We start from the raw sequence: 23445 nt of genomic DNA on the forward strand, positions 1-23445 counted from the left end.
TAAATGGGATTGAACATAAATCTTGAGAAGATTAAAAGTGATAGGGACTTGAAATAAGTAAATAAAACTGCAAAGTAATAAAGTTGATAACAATGCATTTGTTTTTCTAGGCAAACCCTTTTTGCTAGTGCAGATACTGCTTATGTTTTGGCTTACTCAATTATAATGCTGACCACAGATCTTCACAGTCCACAGGTATGTTTATTTTTAAGACTTTTATAATATAAGTTCTTTAAAATTCAGTAATCATTGAAATTTTCTTTTTGTTACACCAGCCACCCCTGAGCACAGCCGGGTGTGATTCAAAAACAAAAAAAAAAAAAAAGAATTTAGTAGACTTATATTTCAGTGATAAGCATTTCAATATATATTATTATTTTGGTTTTTTGATTTTTGGTTCTGCAGCAACACTTATTTGTGCTTTGAAGCTGTCGCCTGTGCTCAGGGGTCCATGTGGTGATGAATTTGCGATGAATCTGGGATTCCATTATGTGTAGCATGTACTCCAGTATTCAAAGCATCACTCCAACTGTTTGAGCTAGCTGTGGCCTGATATATTAATCTGATGTGAAATCAACTATATATATTACAGATATAAGCTGTATTGGAAACTTAAATTCATTAGAAAGTTAAATTTTTTGTTGTTTTTTTTTTTCTTTTTTGTTTTGGTTTTTTTTTTTTTTGGAAAGTTAAATTTAAATTTTTCAATATAGGAATTTTTGTATGTTTATTGAAATACTTAGCACAGAGTCAATGAAAACCGTATACTAACATGATGGGATTATATGCAGTCTACTTTCAATTTTAAACACTGAAATTTAGTTATTATGCATTATTTAGGATTTACTTGATCTATACAGTCCTTTTATAAAATCATTATTTTAATTATTTAGAAATTGTCTTTGAAGACTAGAAGATAAATGAATTAATGTCTTGCATGTGTCTTGACTCTGGTTTCATCCCTGGCATCACATAAGGTCTATTGAACAACCACTGGGAGTGATCCCTGAACAGTGTGCCACTGCCTACTATTGAACAAAATAAATTGACATTTTGCTGACACAGTAATAAAAGAATCTTATTTACAAAGCATTTTCTTCCTTTACCTAATAATATTAATTCTTCTTAATATTAATTCATATGATTTAATATATAATATAATAATAATGTTAATTCTTTAGTCTGCAAGTGATGGTTTGCCCTATATATCTTCATATTGTTTTGATTTGAATTTTCTAAAGCAAAAGTAGAATTATATTTTAGATTAACTTTGTTTTTAGACTGTTACATTTTATATTTTTTATATTACATTTTATATTTTTGTTGTTTTTATTTGGGGCCACTCCCAAATAATAAGGGACGCTCAGGGCTTACTCCTGACTTTGTTAGGGATCACCTGGTGGGTCTGGGGGACTATATGTTGTGCTTGGGATTGAAGCTGAGTCAACCACTTGCATAGCAAATGCCTTCCCTGCTATACTGTCTCACCGGCCAAAGATTAAGTTTTAAGGATTCGTTCTATAAATGAGCTATCATTCATTATATGCTGATTATATACCTCTGTGTCATCTCTATTAATAAGTATTCTTAGAAGTTATTTTGAAGACATTTTAAAACTTCCTAAATATTTTGTCATGGTACCCAGCTTGTGAAAAAGTCACATAATATAGACACCACATAGGGAACTTTTTCTTTGAGAACATTATTCTGTCTTCATGGCACTAGTTCTCTGCCTAAAATACAGGTGTTTGAAGTCTTAATGTAGCGATGCTAACTGCTTTTAATCATCAGACTTTTTCCTCATTGGATTGCTGATTGGTGTCATGTAGTGATAGGCAACCTGTAGCTGTGGAACTTATCAGTCCTTATGAAGGGAAATTGCCTGTTTGCAAAAGTAAACTTAACAACTCATAATTATTGATTTGGTGCTATATCAACTACAGTGTGGCATTTTAAAAGAATACGAGCAGTCATTTATTGTAGTAAGTATGTTCCGTTTTCCACCTGAAACATTTAAATTATATATCACCATTTTTGTAATGTTGGTTTAGAATACATTAATTTTTTGTATCTATTAATCTTTATTAGTAGTAACTAGATTCAAATGGTTTAAGCACTAAAACATTTTATGCTGAAAATTTAAAGATGGTTTTCATTTATTTTAACCAGCTAGTTTAGCATTTGCATGTTCTTTTATTTTGATCAGTGTGCTATTTATCCCTGAGACAGTGATTCAATCTTCAGGTGAATTGGCTTTCCTTTTTTAATATTTTATTGCCATGACTCAACAATTAATTTTTAAGTTATGTTAGAGCTTTTTCTTTAATACTGAGTTACATTTTAAACCTACTTTATTATTTATTTACTTATTCTGGGTTGTGTGTGTGCGCATGCGCATGCATGTGCGTATACGCACATGGGCACATGTTAGATATAGCTGTACTCAGAGCTTATTTATGACACTGCTCCTAACAGAGCATAGGGAACCTTATGCATGCTAGGGATCAAATCTAGGTTGGCTATATATAAAAGAAGCTTCTTACTCACTGCATTGCCTCTCATCATATTTTAAACCCTTTATAAATCTTTATACTATAGGAAAAGTTTTCCTCTTATACTTTCTAACATCCTTGGAAGATTTTATTATTTACTTTTGGTTTTTGGGTCACACCTGGCTGCACTCAGGGGTTACTCCTGGCTCTCACTTAGAAATTGCTCCTGGCAGGCTCAAGGGACTGTATGGGTTGCCAGGATTTGAATCACCATCCTTCTGCATACAAGGCAAACACCGTACCTCCATGCTATCTCTTCAGCTATACTCTAATTTTTTTTAATAATATTCTACAAATGAGTATGATCGTTCTATTTCTATCCCTCTCCCTCTGACTCATCTCACTAAGCATAATGTTTTTTATATCCATCCAGGCATAAGCAAAATTTATAACTTCTGTTTTCTTCGCAGCTGCATAGTATTTCATTGTATAGATGTCAAATTTTAAATTTATAATGGTTTTTCATCTTTAGGTTAAAAATAAAATGACAAAGGAGCAGTACATTAAGATGAACAGAGGTATCAATGATAGTAAAGATCTTCCTGAAGAGTATCTATCTGCCATTTATAATGAAATAGCTGGAAAAAAGATATCATTGAAAGAAACAAAAGAATTAACAATCCCTACCAAATCAAGTAAACAAAGTAAGTATCCAAATTATTTGAGGGCCAGAGCCAAAGTACAGCAGGTATGGTGCTTGCCTTACTTAGGACCAACCCAGATTACATCCCTAGAATTTTACATTGATCCCCAAACCCATTAGTAGTAGTTCCTAAGTGCAGAGCCAAGAATACTACACTGAGCACTGTCAATGACCTAAAAACAAAAGCCAGGGGCTAGAAAGATAGCATGGAGGAAAGGCATTTGCCTTTCATGCAGAAGGACGGTGGTTCAAATCCCAGCTTCCGATATGGTCCCCTGAGCCTGCCAGGAGCGATTTCTGAGTGTAGAGCCAGAAGTAACCCCTGAGTGCTGCCGGGTGTGACCCAAAAACCAAAGAACAACAACAACAAAAACCAAAAGCCAAAAGAATTGAATCCTTATGATTGCATATGAGTTCTTTAAAGAATTTTTTACTTAGATTTAATTTAAGAGTTAGTTATTTTTTATGAGAAGTAATACCATATGTTATGCTTATTTTTTATGAAAACAATAGCACTGAATTATTAGTGGGAAATATTTCATATGTATTGTAGATACACTCAGTAGATAATTTTTTATTTAGCAATTAATCTCAGTCTGAATTTGGAGGTCATGGGTAATCCCAGACTCTTACTGAGGTTTTTTTCTTTTATCTTACCATCATTTGAAGATGATGATAGCAAGTCCTTAATGATATTATTTTGTTCAATGTTCTTTCATTGTAGCATAGATGGAGAAATCAAAAATCCAAAACAGCCAGGAATAAGCCCTAAACACAGGCGGGTGTGGTTCCCCCAGTACCAATCATTAAAAATACAGAATCAAAAGCCCAGATGATACTAAGTGAAAATGATGATATGTAAAAGTCCATTAATATAGATTGAGAGCTTAGAGTATTTCCGTTTGTTTGTTTGTTTTTTTTTCAGGTAAATATTTGGGAAATAAAGGATTTGTTTTGGGATTACATCTGTGTGGTACTTGAGATTGAACCCAGGGCCGTGCTTCAGCCATTGTTCTCTATCACTGTCCCTGAAATAGTGGTTTTGAAGGTGATGGGGAAGGTTAGGATTGTGCTGTTGGAAACTACTACCTTGCAGATAAAACGACAAATTTTGTTACTATAGAATTCTTACACCTAACCTTAATTTTTAGTACTAGAAGTTAACTATAACTAGTTACAGTTTTCTAAATACAATGAATCAATTAGAATTAAAGCTCAACAACAAGAATGATATGTTAAGGTTCAACTTTCTAGTGGCCCTACTAGGAATCTATTTAGTAAGGTCATAGCAATAGTTCAACTGACTGAGCACATGCTGTGCATATTGGAGGCCTGAATTCTATTTTTTGTTTGTTTGGTTGGTTGGTTTTTGGGTCACATCTGGCAGCACTCAGGGGTTACTCCTGGCTCTACGCTCAAAAATCGCTCCTGGTAGGCTCAGGGGACCATATCGGATGCCAGGATTTGAACCACCGCCTTTCGAATGCAAGGCAAACATCCTACCTCGGGGGCCCGAGTTCTAATTAGAGCACACATACTGACCCATGAACACCACCAGAAAAGACATCTGACTTAGAGCTGGTGTAAGCCATAGAACAAAACAACGTAATATTTAGATTGTTTCCCTATTGCAATTGTTTCCCATTGCAAAACAATTATACTGACTCATCCCTTTGGTTTGATTTCACTTTTCCTTCTCTCCTGTGTCATTTTTCCATTTTGAGGTGAAGTATTTATAAAAACAAGCCACCTTAAGATGAATCACTCTGCCATCAGTATATTTGTAGTATTGTGCAACCACTATCTAGGTCCAGAATGTTTAGTTACCTCTCCCCCAATCAAACTTAATGTCCATCTACTCTATATCCTTCTGCCTCCCAAATTCTCAAAGTCCCTAATACTAGCTTTCTAGTCCATGTCTATTAACTATTTTGGATATTTCATGAAAATGGAATTATATACTTAATGACCTACTGTATCTGGCTTTCTAGTAGTATTTTTAATTAATTGGTAGGTTTTTATAAAGGGAACATTTTAGGTAACACTCAAGTGAACCCAGTGATTCTTCCTCAACTGTGTGGGTTTTGAGAGCTCTGTAGTACTAGGAACTATCTGTAACCTTGGTAGTTTCAGGGTCTCCAAGGCCAGCCCTGGAAGTCTTCAGGATCCTCAGCACAACTCCTAGAGATATTTGGGCAACCATCTGGGGCCAGGAATCCAGTTGAGGCAAGCCATAAGCAAGGAATAGACCTTAAATCTTCCTAACCCCTAGTAAAACATTGAAGCAATATATTTTAAATAGTTTATAATTTTAATGCTGATATTATTTGTATTCAGGTGTAGCCAGTGAAAAACAAAGAAGACTTCTTTATAATTTAGAAATGGAACAGATGGCCAAGACAGCTAAAGCACTTATGGAGGCTGTGAGCCATGTTCAGGCACCTTTTACAAGTGCAACACATTTAGAGCATGTAAGACCCATGTTTAAGGTAAGCGTCACTATAATAACTTCTTCGCAGTATATATACACTTACATATAAGTATGTGTGTATAAAATTTACTTTGTTCAGCATAATTTTAAGTTAATACGGTGATATAATACATATAGAGAGAGCCAGAAACAAAAACAGTGTCAGTTAAGACTAGCGGGTATAAATTTTTATTTCTTTATCCTAACCATTTTCTTCCTTTTGTAATAACAAGTCATTTTGATCATCAACATTATTTGATTAAACATAACAAGTGGCAAATTAGTCATAACTAGACATGTTTCTATTTGAGGTTTGCTTGATTATTTGATTGGTCAAATCCTACATTTTAAGCTATGGGAAATGTAAATGAAAGTTTTGGTCATTGACTAGCTGTTTGGATAAAGCGTGACTTATTTAAAAGTGTCATTGTGGCAAGATCCTTTGAAAAATGGTTTCTTTTTATTTGGGGAATAAGCAGAGAGTGGACCACACCCTGTTACTCAGAAGCTATTTCTGGCTCTATATTACTATAGGTTCAAATAGTTTAGTTTCATGCAAGGCAACCTCCCTGGCCCTGTAGAATGGCATTCAAGTAAAATTACAAAGTTATTCACAATTGGATTTCAGGCACACATTGTTTTAACATTTAATCCTGTTATCCATGTCCACTTCCCTCTACCAACAGGTAAGGACTTCCCACTATTTGCCTCCCCCTCCACCCATCTGCCCCTAACAAGGTTTCTTTTTCCTTGTTTTATTTTTAATAGATTTATGAGCATCATGGATTACAATTTACAGCAATAGTACTGTTGCTGTTAGGGATTCATACATGAAACTCAGTCACCTTTCAGCACCCTCGTCTCTTCCCAGTTGAATACTTCCCTCCACCATAGACTTTGCCCCCAACTTCTCCAGTGGCATGTGTCCTACAGAATATCAGTTCTCATATTCTTTGTTTCCAATGTCTTTGGGTACGTTTTATTCCAGTATCATGTTTCTTTATGTATCCTTCATTTGAGAGAGATCATTCTCAGTTGGTCTCTGTCTCTCTGACTAACTTTATTTAGTGCTGTACTCTCCAGGATTTGCCATGTAACAGCCAATTAAGTGCATGAATTATCTTTAGGCCGAGTAATATTTCTTTTTATATAGGTACCAGTTTCTTTGGCCAGTCTTTATTCCTGGACATTCGGGTTGTTTCCAGATTTTAGCTATTATGAATAATGCCATGTACTTTATGGATTCAGTTCTGATAGCAAGTCTTTACTACATTTTTATTTGACTTTTGGACATAACATTTAAAAGAGGTTTCAGTTTTTGGTTTGCATGTAGTTGACTAATTATCCTAGCATCACTTGTTGATGAGACTTTCTTTGCTCCACTTTATATTTTTCTCTTTTTTTGAAAATTGATTGTTCATATACCTGAGGGTCTGTTTGAGGATAGTCAGCTCTAGCCTATTGATCTGTGGGTATGTCTTTATTTCAGTATATGCTTGTTTTATGAGTTAGGAGTATAAATATCATCAAAATGGCAATACTTCTCAAAATTTTATATAGGTTTAATCCAATCCCTATAAGGATATCCAGGACATTTTTTCAAAAAATAGATTAAGCACTCCTGAAATTTTCCTGAAAATAATTAAAGCAATTTGGGACTCACATTTCCTTGATGAGAAGTGATGTAGGGGTACTTTTTCGTGTGTGTTTTGGCTATCTATGACTCAGGGGTCCTCAAACTTTTTAAACAGGGGGCCAGTTCACTGTCCCTCAGACCATTGGAGGGTCTGACTATAGTAAAAACAAAACTTATGAACGAATTCTTATGCACACTGCATATATCTTATTTTGCAATGAAGAAACAAAACAGATACAAATATAATATGTGGCCCGCAGGCCATAGTTTGAGGACCACTGATAGAGTTTATGTCTATCTTCTTTGAGAAAATTTCATTGTCTCTTCCCCCCATTTTTGGGTGGGGTTTAATGTTTAATTTTGTAAAGGTTTGCCAGACTTTTATTTATCTTGGACATTAATCTTCTATTGGTGTGCTGTTATTTTCTCCCAGTCTATGATGTTTGGATATGCTGCTTGGTGATTTGAGCTGAGCCTTCTGCAAGTAAAGCATATACCCAGCCTGTTATGCTATTATTTTATCTGTATCTGGGGTTTCAGCTTGCAGTTTCACACAAGAAATAAGAGTCACTGGAAAAGGTTAATTTTGGCCAGAAGTTGTCGAGTAGCTTCTTGGATCTTACTGAGCCAGCCCAACTTTTTCTTGTTGCTGCTTTCCCTGCCACTTTTACTAGAGCAAGGGCCTCAAACTCAATTTACCTGGGGGCCGCAGGAGGCAAAGTCGGGGTGATTCTTGAGTGCAAAGTCAGTAGTAAGCCTTGAACATTGGTGAGGGGGGTGACCCAAACAACTAAAACAAAACAAAACAAAACAAAAAAAGATTCCTCTAGGGCAGGGCCACAAAATGTTGTACGGAGGGCCGCAAACGGCCCGCGGGTCTCGAATTTGAGATCCCTGAGTTAGGTTGTAACATAAATCACATGAGCATCAGGGCTGATGTAATTAGGGTACTTGTGCTAATTAACTCAGAAAAGGTGAAAAGAAAAAGTAAAAGTGATTTTACATGTGTATGACACCTGTATGTCCTCTTAACTAGCAACCTTATGTTTTTGTTTTTGTTTTTTTAGAGTAAAACCAGGTTTTATTTGGAGGTTCTCAGGAAGGGGAGAAGAGAGGGTAAGAAAGAGAGTAATGCACTGGAGAGGACACAGGCTTTTCGAAGGGTTGAGAAAGCAGAGCCCTTGTATTCATCCCAGTGTGAAAGTATCTAGGTACTCATCTCAGGAGGGGAGATAAGATGAGGGCAGCATGTGCTTGGGCGCCTTGTAACCAGGCAACACAAGTGAGCATATGGGCCTAGGGAGCAATGTGCCATGTTTGCTTTCTGTTCCTACTTACTGAGGTCAAAGTGAGTTTTTTGTTTTTAAATACTAAGTATTTATCCTTGTATTCTTTAAAGATTTCTTACTAACTTTTCAAATTAGATAATGAATCAAATATTAGATTTTTGCATATTAGATCATACAAACAAACAGATCTAGAGGATTTGTAAACTTTGTGATTTAGCCCCTCCTGTATCTCCAGTCTTACCACTAGATTTCTTCTTTTACTATGTTGCAGTCATGTTGGCTTTTGGTTTCCAGAACCTTCTAAATATTTTTCTTCCAAGGTTTGTCCTTTGTGTTCCTTCTTTTCCTAAATAGCTTCCACTTTAAATACCTGTTTTTCCTGACTTCTCAAATCTAAATTAGTTTCTTTTAAAATTAGTTTTCCCTTGACTGTCACTCCCCAAATTCATCAATTTGTATTTTTACTTATTTAAATACTTTTATCTTTTTATTCAACATTGTTTCATAAAGAAAAAGCCTATATCAGTTTTATTTGCTTTTTCAAATATCTAGTACATTTCATAAATATATCATAAATTATGGATAATTAAAATAATGATGATTTCTACAGTGTGATTTATAATATTAAGGCATAAAGCATCTTTGTGATTCTTTTTACATATTGCCAAGTTTAATTATATAAACATTGATAACTAGTATGAATAATTTCATTTAAAATATTTAAAGTAGTTTTAATCAGATAGATCATGTTCTTTTTTTTGTTGTTGTTGTTTGTTTTTTTTCGGCCACACCCATTTGATGCTCAGGGGTTACTCCTGGCTAAGCGCTCAGAAATTGCCCCTGGCTTGGGAGTACCATATGGGATGCCGGGCAATTGAACCCTGGTCCTTCCTTGGCTAGCACTTGCAAGGCAGACACCTTACCTCTAGCGCCACCTCAGCAGCCCCATAAATTATGTTCTTGATTCTTAATAAAAATATTTTTATTTACTTAACCATTTATATTTTCTTTTAAAATACATTTTTTTCAATTGAGGTAGTTTAAATATGAAAGAATATGTAATTTTAAATTTTCAGTGTTCCATACTACTTTACTCTTGTTTTATTATTTATTTTGGCTCTGGGACCACATCTAGTATTTTTTGAGAACTACTCCAGGCCCTTGTCTACTCCCCTCTGACCATCACACTGCTCAGAGGTTCTGTTTATTCACTGTTTTGATCAGCGCTTATCATTTCTTAAATGTTTGAGAATAGATTTTCTAATAGGGGTAAAGTGATACCTCATTATGAATTATTAAAAACAGCAAATATGATGGCACCAGGTATTTCAAAGCTCTTCACATGCAATTTTTTGTTTATATTTTGAGTCATACCCAGTCAGTACTCAGAGCTTACTCCTGGCTGTGCTCTAAGGAATTCCTCTTGATAGGTCTGGAATTTATATTTGGTGCTAGGATCAGACCCACATCAGCTGCATGCAGAGCAAGCACTCTATCACAGTAATATCTCTTTGACCCCTGTCCTCACGCAACTTTTTTAACAATTTAACTTTAACACTGTAGTTTGCAGAGTTGTTCATAATACATTTATTATGAAAGCTTCATCCTGGCTCTTTGCTCAGGATCTCTTTTGGTGGGTTCGAGGGATCCTCTGGGGTACTGAGGATTGAACCCAGGTCAGGCACTATATTTTTAAAGGAACTAGGAACCATAGATATTTCTGATGTCTTTTTTAGTGTGTCTAGGGATGGGGGGGTGCGTACCTAGTGGTATTTAGGGCTTAATTTTAGCTCTGTCCTCAGGGATCACTCCTGGCAGTGTGTGTGAGATGTATGTAGTGCCAGGCATCTATCTATCTGGGATCAGCTGCATGAAGGCAAGCTCCTTAACTTCTCCAACCCTATTACTGATGTCTTAATAGAAAACATTCGACTTAAAAACATTAGGCTAGGGGCTGGAGAGATAGTATAGTGATTAGTGAGTTCAATCCCACAAGCCCCTCCAGGAGATATTCATGAGTAGAGAGCCAATAGTAAGCACAGCCAGATATGGTACAAACACAAATATGTAGATATATAAATTATGCCCGTGGAGTAGATTTAAAATAAGAGTGAGGAGATAGTAAAAGGACCTAGAAGCAAATAGTTTGCATTCAGAGTTCATGAGTTTGAACACTAGCACTACAATGGACCCTGAGCACTACTAGAAACGGGTCCTAATTTGAGCTGGGCATAACCCTCAGCACTCCCAATTTTATTTTATACAACAGAATAAAATTGTAAATGGAAAATGACTAAAAGTATTTCATTAGATGTACTAAGCTTGTACTTGTAAAAGAGGAGGTACAAAGCTTTCAGAAAGACTTCTGAAAGTGAAGAGAAAAATTGATAGTATTTATGGGCCAGGGAATAGAATGTAGGCCACTTGTCTTACATTTTTGACTCATGCAGATTTGACCCTTAAGGAATCTTGAGCTCAATTAGGAGTGATCTCTGAGCATAGAGCCAGAAGTAAGCCCTGAATAAACAAAAGACTCTTTGATGTGTGAGTAATTTTTAGATACTGTACCCAGTATTCTCTACTGAACTTATAGTTTGTTTTACCAGTGAAACCTAGCCATACCTTTGTCTGATAAAACTTCCCATATTATGCCAAATGCTGTAAGCGGCTTCTGTCTCACGGTGCCAGTGGGATTTCGGTGAATCCACTTCAGGGAGAGTGGGTTACCCGGTGGAGAAATATGAAATATGAAATAAATGAAACCAGACAGAGTATGTGGGGTCAACACGTTTCTGGCAGGAGTGTTTAATTTTTTGAGCAGGGGAATTTATAGGGGTAAAATTAGTCAGAGGTAAAGAATAATTATAATCACAAAGCATAGTACAACATAACAATACCTAAGCTATGGGTGTGACTGTAAAAATTACAAGAGAGAAGTTTACACTCAAGGCGACTCCTTGCAAGCTTACTTCAAATGCAAAATCAGGATTAGGAGGGAGTAGAAAATATCTAGGAACTTGATCTATATTGAACTGGACTCTGTTGTTTTTTATTTTTTTACTTTGTCAAATTACTTGTCAAAAACTTTAGGATGTTATTATCAAATGATGTATATAATATATTTAAACTTTCCAATTTTTCCAGCTGGCTTGGACACCTTTTCTGGCTGCATTCAGTGTAGGTCTACAAGACTGCGATGATACTGAAGTAGCTTCTCTTTGCCTGGAAGGTATAAGATGTGCAATCAGAATTGCATGCATTTTCAGCATTCAGGTAACAAAAGACTTTTGCCTTTGTTCCGACTGGAAAACCTAAATTATTTATGCCATTACTGTAGTTTAACATTAAAAACTACTTTTGCTCTTATGATGTAATTTTTTATTTGGTTTTGTTTTGGAGCCACAGCTGGTGGTACTCGGGTGGTTGTTCTGGTTCTGCAATTCAGACATTACTCCTGGCAGGCTCTGGGGACCGTATAGGATGCCGGGGATTGAACCCTGATCAGCTGCATGCAAGGCAAATCACCTGCCCCCTTTGCTATCACTTAGGCCTCATTCTGATGGAATTTTTAAATTTTTCCCAAGAAATTTCTGGCAGTGATAGTTCTGTATTAATTTGATGCATCTAAACATCACCATAAAAACCTAGGTTTTCAGATTTTTTCCTTAGAATATTAGCTATCTATAATTTTCAGTGGCACATTGAATTTCTATGTTAATTTCAATATTGTCTCCAAATATATCATGTTCATACTTACTGAATCATCTGTTTTATGTTTATTTATACATAGAATTTTGTAATTTGCCTATGACTAAAAGAAATTATTTTTTTAAAGATGAAGTATCTGGGTGCAGTAGAGCAGGTAAGACATTTGCTTTGCACATGGCTGACCCATGTTTAATCCCCAGTATCCATATGGTCTCTGATGCTGCCAGAAATAATTTCTGAGTGCAGAGCCAGAAGTAACCTGAGTATCACTGGATGTGGCCCCAAAACAAAGAATAAAAAACAAAACTAGAAGATCTAAGGATGTAATCCAAAATTTTTATAAATTAAACCTTTTGTCATATGCTTTGTCTGATTATTTTAGCCACAGCTTTCTAAAACACTGCCATTTTGTTATGATTGTTATAACTTAAAAAACATTTTCACAGTAAAAAAAATTATTTTTAAAAATAAATCTAAAAAGAGAAAAATAAATAAATCTGTAAAATTAGGTTCATACAAGTCCACATAATTGAAACATAAATGCTCAATGAGTATTTTTAAACTATGTGAAAACATTTGTTATTGCTAAAATATCCTGATTTGACATTTCTATTGCTTTTGGATTTTAGAAATTTATCTTCATCTGCTTCATTTATCATCTTAAAAATTAAAAAATAAAGCTGTAGTATGAGATAATATAACTTGTGATTTGTCAGCTAAACCTTAGTGTTTTAAGTATTTTAAGATTTTTATTGGTTAGATCACTTTTTTATGTTTATGACCACTGAAGTATTTTTCTCTTTTTTAATAGCTGGAAAGAGATGCCTATGTGCAGGCACTTGCAAGATTCACTTTACTTACAGTGAGTTCTGGCATTACTGAAATGAAACAGAAAAACATCGATACAATAAAAACACTCATCACGGTGGCACATACAGATGGAAATTATTTAGGAAATTCGTGGCATGAGGTATATGCACTTCATTTTTAACTTTGTTGTTTGGTTTATAAAATGAGCCAGTACTAAATATTCTGTAACTGACACCCCCATTTTTGGGGAGAAAATTTAGTACCCTCAGAAGGAGTATGTTTACTTTTTAAAATATATGTATAGATAGAAATTTATTTCTAATTTATTGGAGTAACAGATTTTTTTTCAGAAGTAAAAAAAAATATATAGTTACCATACCACACTCCACCACCATATGCCATCTCCTACTGTTCATAAGAACATTTTCACTTCCTCACTCCTTTTAGTAACCTTAGTTTTATTAGGGCTTAAGATTTGGTTTTCATTGGGCACATTGTCTATTCTTTTTGTTTGTTTGTTTGTTTGTTTATTTTATTTTGCTTTTTGGGACACACCCTATGATGCTCAGAGGTTATTCCTGGCTATGTGCTCAGAAATCACTCCTAGCTTGGGGGTCCATATGGGACACCAGGGATCAAACCAAAGTTCATCCTGGATCAGCCATGTGCAAGGCAAATGCCCTACCACTGCACTATCACTCCGGACCCTCTTTTTTGTTTCTGTGTATACCACCTTTGTCTTAGATCATTTGATATCTTTTATCTTCCTTCTAATTTAACTTAGCAATGACACCCTTCAATTCCATTGCTGCTGTAGTAAAAAGTGATGCCATCTTTTTAAAAAGTGGAGTGATTATATTGAATATGTATGTATATGAACTTATTTACTCATTTATCAGTAGACATGAATTATTTAGAGATCTTTGCTATTCAATCAATATTGCTTCAATAAACATAGTTATACAAGTAACATCTCAGATTTGTGTTTTTGGATGGATGCATATAGGATTGAAGTTTTGGAATCATAAGATGGTTCTCTTTTTAACTTTTATGTTTGTTTTTGGGGACCACATCTAGTAAACTCAGGCTATGTGCTTAGGAATTACTCCTGGCATGCTCAGTGAGCCATGTGGGTTGCCAGCTGGCTTAAAAGCTGTAATATCACTCAGCCCTGTTTTTAAGTTTTTGAGAAATCTCTATACTTGTTTTCAGTGACCACAATTTACATTCCCAATAACAGTGATAAGGTACCATGTTCTCTACATTCTGCTTCTGCTTGCTATTTCTGTTGTTCTTAATAAAGTTCATTTTCACTGGTGTGAGAGGGTTCCTCATTGTTATTTTGATTTTCATTTCCTAATAATAACGCTGAACATTTTTTCATGTTCCCACTGGTCATTCTTACTCTTTAGAATTGTCTCTAGCTCTTCTCCTAGGTTTGTTTTTTGTTTTTTTTGGTTTTTGGTTTTTGGGCCACACCTGGTGACGCTCAGGGGTTACTCCTGGCTATGAGCTCAGAAATTGGGCCTGGCTTGGGGACCATATGGGATACCGGGGGATCTAACCTAGGTTTGTCCTAGGCTAGCGCAGGCAAGACAGGCACCTTACCTCTAGCACCACCATGCCGGCCCCTTCTAGGTTTTTATTTTTGTTTGTTTTGGGTGTTTTTGTTTTTGTTTAGTTTTGTTTTAGGGTCACTCCCCATGGCGCTCAGGGGTTACTCCTGGCTCTGTTCAGAAATCTCTCATGGCAGGCATGGGGGACCATATGGGATGCCGGGATTTGAACCACTGTCCATCCTGCATGCAAGGCAAATGCCCTACCGCTGTGCTATCTTTCTGGCCCCTTCTCCTAGTTTTTTGGTGGTGCTGTTTGATGAGATAGTGAATTCTTTATTGTACATACTAGCTCTTTTGTCAGATGTACAGTGTATACATATAGTCTCTCATGAGTAAGGATATCTTTGTCTTATTGACAGGTTTTTGTTTTTGTTTTTTTTTTTTGTTTGTTTTTTTGAAGTATAGAAGCTATTGAGTTTGTTGTATTTATTTTTACCCTTTTTTTTCTGGTCAATGGAATTGAGTTATTGATGATACCAGTGATTAAATCTCATGGACATTTTGGCTGTTTTGCCAATGTATTTTATGCATATGAGATCTAATATCCACATCCATTTTTCAAAGTTAACTTCTAGGGGCTGGAGAGATAGCATGGAGGTAAGGCATTTGCCTTGCATGCAGAAGGACAGAGGTTCGAATTCTGGCATCCCATATGGTCTCCCAAGCCTGCCAGGAGCTATTTCTGAGCATAGAGCCAGGAGTCACATCTGAGCGCTGCCGGGTGTGACCCAAAAAACAAACAAACAAACAAACAAGTTAATTTCTGGAAGCTAGAGTTATGCAGTAGTAGGTTGTACTTAACCTAGATGTACCAAGTTTAATCCCATGATCTCATATGATCCCTCAAGCCCACCAAAGTAATTTCTGAATATAGAGCCAATAACAATAACAACAAAAAATTCACTTTTGTACATTATGTGAGATACTTTTTCATGTGGCTGTCCAGTTGCTCCAAGACTATTAGTTTAAGAAGCTTTCCTTCTATATTTTGTTTGTGATGACTGATTTGTTTTATATTATCACTTGTCCACAGTTAGTTTAATTTTTTCTGTCATAGTTTAACCTCTCTTCCAATTAGAATATCTTTCATTTTATTCTTTGTTGTCTAATTGCTTTAATTAGAACTTGCAAAACTGTTTTTGAAAAGTAATGTGAAGAGTGGCAATCCTATTCATAGGGGGAAAAAATCCCTTGTTATTTTTTTTAATCATTGAATACAATGTTAGCTGTTGATTTGTAATATATGGCTTTTATTATGCCAAGGTATCCTCTTATCATTTTTTCCAGAATTTTTCTCATAAGTGGGTGCTAAGCCTTGTCTTTTTCTTTTTCTTTTTTTTTTTTTTTGGTTTTTGGGTCACACCCGGCGGTGCTCAGGGGTTACTCCTGGCTGTCTCCTCAGAAATAGCTCCTGGCAGGCACGGGGGACCATATGGGACACGGGATTCGAACCAACCACCTTTGGTCTTGGATCGGCTGCTTGCAAGGCAAACACCGCTGTGCTATCTCTCCGGGCCCGTCTTTTGCTTTTTCAACATCTATTGATATGATCATGTGTTTTTACCTTTATTTTTGCTGATGGTGATGTATTTGTTATGACTTACGGTGCTGAACTCTTCTTGCATCCTGGAGATAAATCCCACCTGGTCAATATATATGATTCATTTAATAATTGCAAGAATTTTTGACATGGAATTTAAAATATTTTTTTATTTTGTAATTAAGATTCTGAAGTGCATCAGTCAGTTGGAGCTTGCACAGCTTATAGGAACAGGAGTAAAACCACGATATATTTCTGGAACAGTAAGAGGTAGAGAAGGATCTCTTACTGGAACAAAAGATCAGGCTCCTGATGAATTTGTGGGCCTGGGACTAGGTGAGTAATTTTTAAATTATTCTTATATAAGAGAATAAAATTTTTTCTAAACTTTATAATTTGTATAACTATTGATGCAATGAGGTATAGTTAGAGGAATATAATGAGAGGTTCTTTGGCTAACCTTATGAGAAAGTAAAACAAAATATCTTGGCAGGAATCTTAGTGAATTTTTTTTCAATAATGACGCTCAGTTTTCATCTTCATTTTGAAATGAAAGAACAGTAGCTAAGAGATAAATAGGGCAACATGAGAAAGAATGCACACTCTATGGAAAAATCTTATGCTAGTGAGTAAATTTTACTAAGGCTCCCTGTCTATGTCCAGGAGCTTCTAGAGTTTACTTAAGAAAATGTTAGGAAAAATGAATACAAAAGAACTACAGGCAATACATGTATAGTCATCACAGTGGAAGTTCCTCTATGGAAGGTGCAAAATGTAATATGTCTTCATTTGAATACTATATTTCAGTTCTTAATTCTTCTGCATTTCTTCTTTACTATGTGTAAATAACATTAATTCTTGAACTCCAATTTCCTCTTCTGCAAGTTAAAAAGATAATATTTATTATGTTTGAGGAATTAAAAAATATACACATCAGTAGATTCAATACAGGAACTGCTATATTAGTCATTTCTGGATTATTCTGTCCATTGTCCCATCCCTCTTTCAACCAAGAAATCTAGAGACAAGAGTTAAAGGAGTTTCAGACTTAGGATTATTTATCTCGAGATTTTGTACTGTAAATCATTTTGTTTCTGGACATTTTCTATCTTTTATCTTTAAGCAATTTCTCTGTTGTTGCTTGCAGTAAAAAATCATAGGAAATCCAAAAAGAATTTCAAGCTTGAAAACCAATGAATAGGGAAACAAGTAAAGACCAGGAGCATGCTGAGACTTGAAGTTGGACTGGGCAGTTACTTCCCAGTGAGAATCCAACTGTGGAAGCCAGCAGTATAATCTATACCTCAGTTGTATCTTAGATGCTGTGATTCTGTGAGGTGCAGGTGTAGACCTAATAACATGGTGACCCAGCAGCAGAATTTACAAGTGCCTGAGCACCGCATGGTGACTTTTGTAACCTGGAAATCTGACTCGGAACATTAGAACGATAATTACTACAGAGAGTAGCAAGAGATACAGATGAAAAATATTTACAGGCAAGTGGAATGAATGTACATCAGTTAATTAAATCGTAGCCTTTTTTTTCTCTTTTAAAGGTTCAGGAGTGTAGAAATTATGACACATAAATTGCTAAAGCTCGATTTTAGCAATTACTCTAGTAATATGATTAGATAACCCTAAAAGAACAGAATATTTTATCTTTGAAAACTAGACAAAGTGAGAGATATGGTTTACTAAGAGAGCACATGCATGTATAAATCTTGGGTTCAACTCCTGACACTGAAAAAAGTATAGTTAAACAAACAAAAAAAAGAATCCTTACAGATATGTTTATTAATGAATTTGAAAGTGAGTAAAGTTCATTTCATTACTGTGCTATTTTGCTTCTTAGGTCACAAGTATATGAAATTATCTGTCTTCTCATGAAATGGAAAATTACATGCTTTTAAATCACTTGAGTGACAGGCCATTTTGTTCCATTTTTCTTTCAGTCTTTCTTCAGGCTATCTCTTACATCATGTACTTCTCTTTTTCGCTTGCTCCATTTTCTTTTTACTTGATGAGGTCTCTCAAATTTTATTCTATATCCTAGAGGGATTCAGTACATTTGGCTTTTCTTTTTTTGTTTGTTTGTTTGTTTGTTTGTTTGAGGGAAGGTTGTACTCTTTCTTTAGACCATCTCCATTAGTAACAAAACCTAACCCAGTGAGAAAGTTATACTCTCCTTTTCATCAGTGCCCTGTCATATATTTAGAAAACAGAAGTTTACTTGAGCAGGATATTAAAGTCAGAATTTAAGATAGAATATTATGGGGTGCATATAATTGAGCTAGTTTAGTCTGTATGGTGACTTTTATGACCAGAAAATCTGACTCGAACATAGAACGATAATTACTTCAGAAACCAACAAGAGATACAGATGGAAAATATTTGTGGTTTGATTTTGGGGTGTTTTTTGTTTTGTTTTTTGGTTTTGGAATTTTTTATTTTGGGGGGGGGGCTGGGCCACACCTGGCAGCGCTCAGGTTACTCCTGGCTCTGTGCTCAGAATTGCTCCTGGCAGGCTTGGGGGACCATATCGGATACTGGAGATTGATCCGGTTCAGTCAGTCTGTTCAGGGTCAGCTGCATGCAAAACAAACGCCGTACCGCAATCTGTCCCCTTTATCTGTGCATATTTGTTAAAGTAACATCCTCCTTTGTTAAGGAAAGTCCACATAAACAAATTTTAAGTTAAGTTACCTTTTTTCTGTTTACTATAATAAAAATTTGTATATTTACCTTTTTTAAAACAAAGATTTCTGAGAATATGTGGCATACATATAGTTATTAAATTTGAAGATTTTGTTCATAAAATTTAATATTTACACTTATGCATCTTTGTACATAACTGAAATATTTGTGAATATGAGTCATTTGTTAGAACTGCATCTATTTTATACTGTTATACTATTATACAAGTCTGAAAGATTTTATATATTTGTGAAATAAATTCTTGAATTTTGGACATTTTTTATATCTTTAATTCATCTAAATAGATTAGTAGTAGTTATAAATTATATTTATATATAATAATATAGAAAGCTCTATAGGAAGATGTTATTTAAGGTAAATAAATGATGGTTGGTATGTTTTCTCAAATTTTTTTAAATTTTATTTTATTGAAACTATTGTGATCTACAAAGTCCTTCATAGTTGAATTTTAGGTATATAGAGAATCAGAGCCATTCCCACCACCACCAGTGTTGACCTCCCTCCACCAATGATCTCAGAGTGCATCCTATACCACCACTCTTCGCCCCCTGGCCTGTCAATATAACAGGCCCATTTAATTTTAGATTGTTAAAGTTTAGGTCTCGATTCTATTGTTGTTGACTTTGGCTCGGATATTTAGTTCTATCCTTTTTTTCTCCACCAGTGCACCTGAGACCATTTGACCCCTGGCCCCCATTCTTTTATCCTTTCTTCTTAATTTTATAGAAAAATGCAGCAATATGAGGTAAGACAAAGTAATCTATGTCCCAAAGTTCTAGGAAAAAAGCAGAAGCTCCTATTAAAAAGATAAAAATGAAAAAAAAAAATGGGGTGGCAGTTTTTTGCATAGGCACAGGAAAAGTTGGGGAAATAGAAAGGAAAAAACATTTGGCCTAAAAACAGGGAGACTATCCTGTCCATAAAACCAGCAACAGGCCAACTACATAAGACTCTGCCATAGACCAACTACAGGCTCCGGGCATACTAAGTTGTCATTTTTCATGGCTACAGTAAAAGTTTTCCTCAATCATGCTTTTCACAATCAGATTACTGTAATTAGAGATTTGGTTTTTGCACAGATCCTATGTCAAAGTCAGGGTGTCATGAAGCGTCTTCTGGTTTCATCTCACCATTAGGTGGTGATGCAAGAAAACCTGCCTGAAAGCAAATTATTGCTGTTTCCAAGTTGTCAGGATGTCATAGGAACCCACTCTGGAGCAAGTCAGTGCCAGGGCAGCATTAGGGCCTTCCTTAATGGAGGTTTGATACCTGGTGCTGAGGCAGAAAACCATGCCAGTTACAAAGATAGGATCTAATATTCAGGCATGAATTGGCCAATGTCCGATTGACTGAAATCTAAGTCAAATCACCACAACAAGTGCTCAGGGTAAAAGGCCCCTACAAATATAAAATGATATGAGTTCTTATCTGTATTAAATAAGAACTTTTTTCTATACATAAGATTCCCCCTACCCTTTTTTTTTGGTGTATGGTTTTTGGGTCACACCTGGCAGCACTCTGGAGTTGCTCCTGGCTCTGTGCTCAGAAGTCACTCCTGGCAGGCTCGGGGACCATATGGGATGCTGGGATTCGAATCAGGGTCCATCCTGTATTGGCCATTTGCAAGGTAAATGCCTTAACGCTATGCTACCGCTCCTGCCCCGGATTTCCCCATTTTTAATGTGTCTATATAAAAAGGAACAATGCCATAGGATACTACTGGTGCATATGAGGGTAAAAATAACAAGCTAAACAATCCCCCTAACCTGGTTTTTTTTGTTTTTGTTTTTGTTTTTGGGCCACACCCGTTTGACGCTCAAGGGTTACTCCTGGCTATGCGCTCAGAAATCACCCCTGACTTGGGGGACCATATGGGACACCGGGGGATCGAACCGCAGTCCATCTGCTTGCAAGGCAGACACCTAACCTGTAGCGCCACCTTCCCGGCCCCCCTAACCTAGTTTTAACATAAACTCAGAACCCAAGAGTTTTCTCAAATTTTTGAGTTAAATTTTATAAAAATAAAATATTTAATATACTGAAAGTGTTATTTAAAGCTACTCCATATTAAGTATTTTAAGATTTCATTATTAATTTATTTATATTGTAGACATAGGCTCAGTTTGAAATAATTGAATTGTGTCAATTCTAAAAGGTCCAGTGGTTACATGTTTTCTAAAGTAGTATATTAATCATTACAGCCAAGATTTTCCACATTTTATTTCTAATATTGTAGTTTTGGCTCCTACTGTTCACTCCCTTCTTGCTTGCCACCTGTCAAATGTTCCTTTGTAGGCACTCCTAATATATATTATAATAGTCTATGATATTTGTATTCAATTCTTTATATCTACATATATCTATACTTTAGATATATACATGTATGTATCTCTTCTCCCTGAATTGCTTTACTTTCTGTCGCCTGTCCAAAATTATCACTGTGGATTCTGTTTGAATTAACATTTTATTATATAATGCTTTTTCATGAGCAAATAGCTCTAGTCATCAATCAAAATTAGTGATTTAGAAAAATGTATAAATAATTAATTTCATATATGAACTGATTCTATACTTTGTGTTGAAATTGGTTGTAAGTTGATGAATTATTCTCCAAGGATAAAGATCACATCTTTTTCTCATTCATTTTTTTTTTCCATTTTTGGGTCACACCTGATTGATGCTCAGGGGTTACTCCTGGCTCTATGCTCAGAAATCGCCCCTGGCAGGCTTAGGGGACCATATGGGATGCCGGCATTCGAACCACTGTCCTGCATGCAAGGCAAATGCCTTACCTCCATGCTATCTCTCTGGCCCCTCTCATTCATTTTTTTTTTCATTCATTTTTTAAGGATAGCGTTTGTATTCGTCTTCTTTAAATGACATATTTGTGTAGTGAGTGATTGTGTTGAGTGATTATTTTGGATAATTGAGTAATATAAGGGAGTACAAGAATACATATGACTGTGTTCCTTAATTTTTTAATTTTATTTATTTATGATAAATAAATAAATTGGTTTTGGGGCCACACCCAGCTGCAGTGGTCAGGGGTGACTGCTGGCTCTGCACTCAGAAATCGCCCCTGGCAGACTGGGAGACCATATGAGATGCCGGGAGAAGAACCAGGTCCCTCCCAGGTCTGCCGCATGCAAGGCAAACGCCCTACTGCTGTACTAGCTTTCCGGCCCTTGTGTTCCTTAATTTAGGGAACTTATGATCTGGTTGAGAAGGCCACATTATCACACTTAATTTATATGAATTATGAATGTGGATTGACTTATGTTGGAGGTTTTAATTGGGTATTACTTATTTAAATTACTTTAGTTACTTCAGAGGAAGGTAAAAGCAATGGAGGAGAATGCTTCAATAATTTTCCTTTGGGTCATAATATGTAAGGTTTTTTTAATATATGTAAATTTCAAAGATAAAGGAATGAAGTTAATGGTTGTAGTTCTAATAAAGAAAAAAGCCTTGCTTGTATGAAAGTAAAACCCTGAGTTTTATCCTCAGCTCCACGTGACCCCTTAAGCCAGGGGTCTCAAACTCAAGGCCCGTGGGCGTACAACATTTTGTCCTGCCCTAGAGGAATCTTTTTTTGTTTTGTTTTGTTTTGTTTTGTTTTAGTTGTTTGGGTCACCCCCCCCAATGTTCAAGGCTTACTACTGACTTTGCACTCAAGGATCACCCTGACTTTGCCCCCTCGGCCCCCAGGTAAATTGAGTTTGAGACCCCTGCTAAGCATTGCTGGATAGTACCAAGTAGTGTCAAGGCTTCCTCTTCCATGCATAGCACTTTTGAATGTGGATCCTATAGTAATAACTCATCACACACACTTACACACATGTCCTTCCCTTAAAAATAGTCTGAATAGAAACATACTCTGGTTAATTTTTTGATGGGAACTACTTTAATATTAGGCTAAGTTTTTAGTTTGTTCTGTAAGTAATCACAAGCTAAATGAAGGGGATGATTTAGCAAAGTTTATCTGAGAGGAGAATTAAAGAAAAATAGCATCAGAAAAATTAGAACCATTTGAATTATTAGGGCCTGCAGTTATATGACTCTTAAATAAAAAAAGAATGAATATGAAAATATAAAAATATTTGATGGAGGAGAGAAAAATTACAAAAGGATACTTTAAGGTAATTAGTTTGAAAACTAGGAATTGGGGCCGGCAAGGTGGCACTAGAGGTGGCATTTGCCTTGCATGCGTTAGCCAAGGAAGGACCGTGGTTCGATCCCCCGGCGTCCCATATGGTCCCTCCAAGCCAGGGGCAATTTCTGAGCGCTTAGCCAGGAGTAACCCCTGAGCATCAAACGGGTGTGACCCGAAAAACCAAAAAAAAAAAAAAAAAAAAAAGAAAAGAAAAGAAAACTAGGAATTGATTATGATGTTGTTGAAAGCACTTTTGCTTTTTTTTTTTTTCAGATAATGTTTAAAAATTAATGTTTAGATATCATTGGAT

At 35.7% G+C, this 23445-nt stretch overlaps 1 protein-coding gene across 1 annotated transcript in view; it reads left to right on the plus strand.

The window, feature by feature from the left end:
* ARFGEF1 (ADP ribosylation factor guanine nucleotide exchange factor 1) overlaps window positions 1-23445 on the plus strand; it is a 126863-nt gene that overhangs the window by 68041 nt on the left and 35377 nt on the right. Inside the window, exons 17-22 of the mRNA XM_049781796.1 lie at window positions 111-195; window positions 3025-3196; window positions 5533-5684; window positions 11735-11863; window positions 13110-13268; window positions 16453-16603. Coding sequence (XP_049637753.1) covers window positions 111-195; window positions 3025-3196; window positions 5533-5684; window positions 11735-11863; window positions 13110-13268; window positions 16453-16603 — 848 coding nt within the window. The remainder of the gene's footprint in view (window positions 1-110; window positions 196-3024; window positions 3197-5532; window positions 5685-11734; window positions 11864-13109; window positions 13269-16452; window positions 16604-23445) is intronic.

The sequence above is a fragment of the Suncus etruscus genome, chromosome 10, assembly GCF_024139225.1.
Source record: "Suncus etruscus isolate mSunEtr1 chromosome 10, mSunEtr1.pri.cur, whole genome shotgun sequence".
Taxonomy (NCBI): Eukaryota; Metazoa; Chordata; class Mammalia; order Eulipotyphla; family Soricidae; genus Suncus; species Suncus etruscus.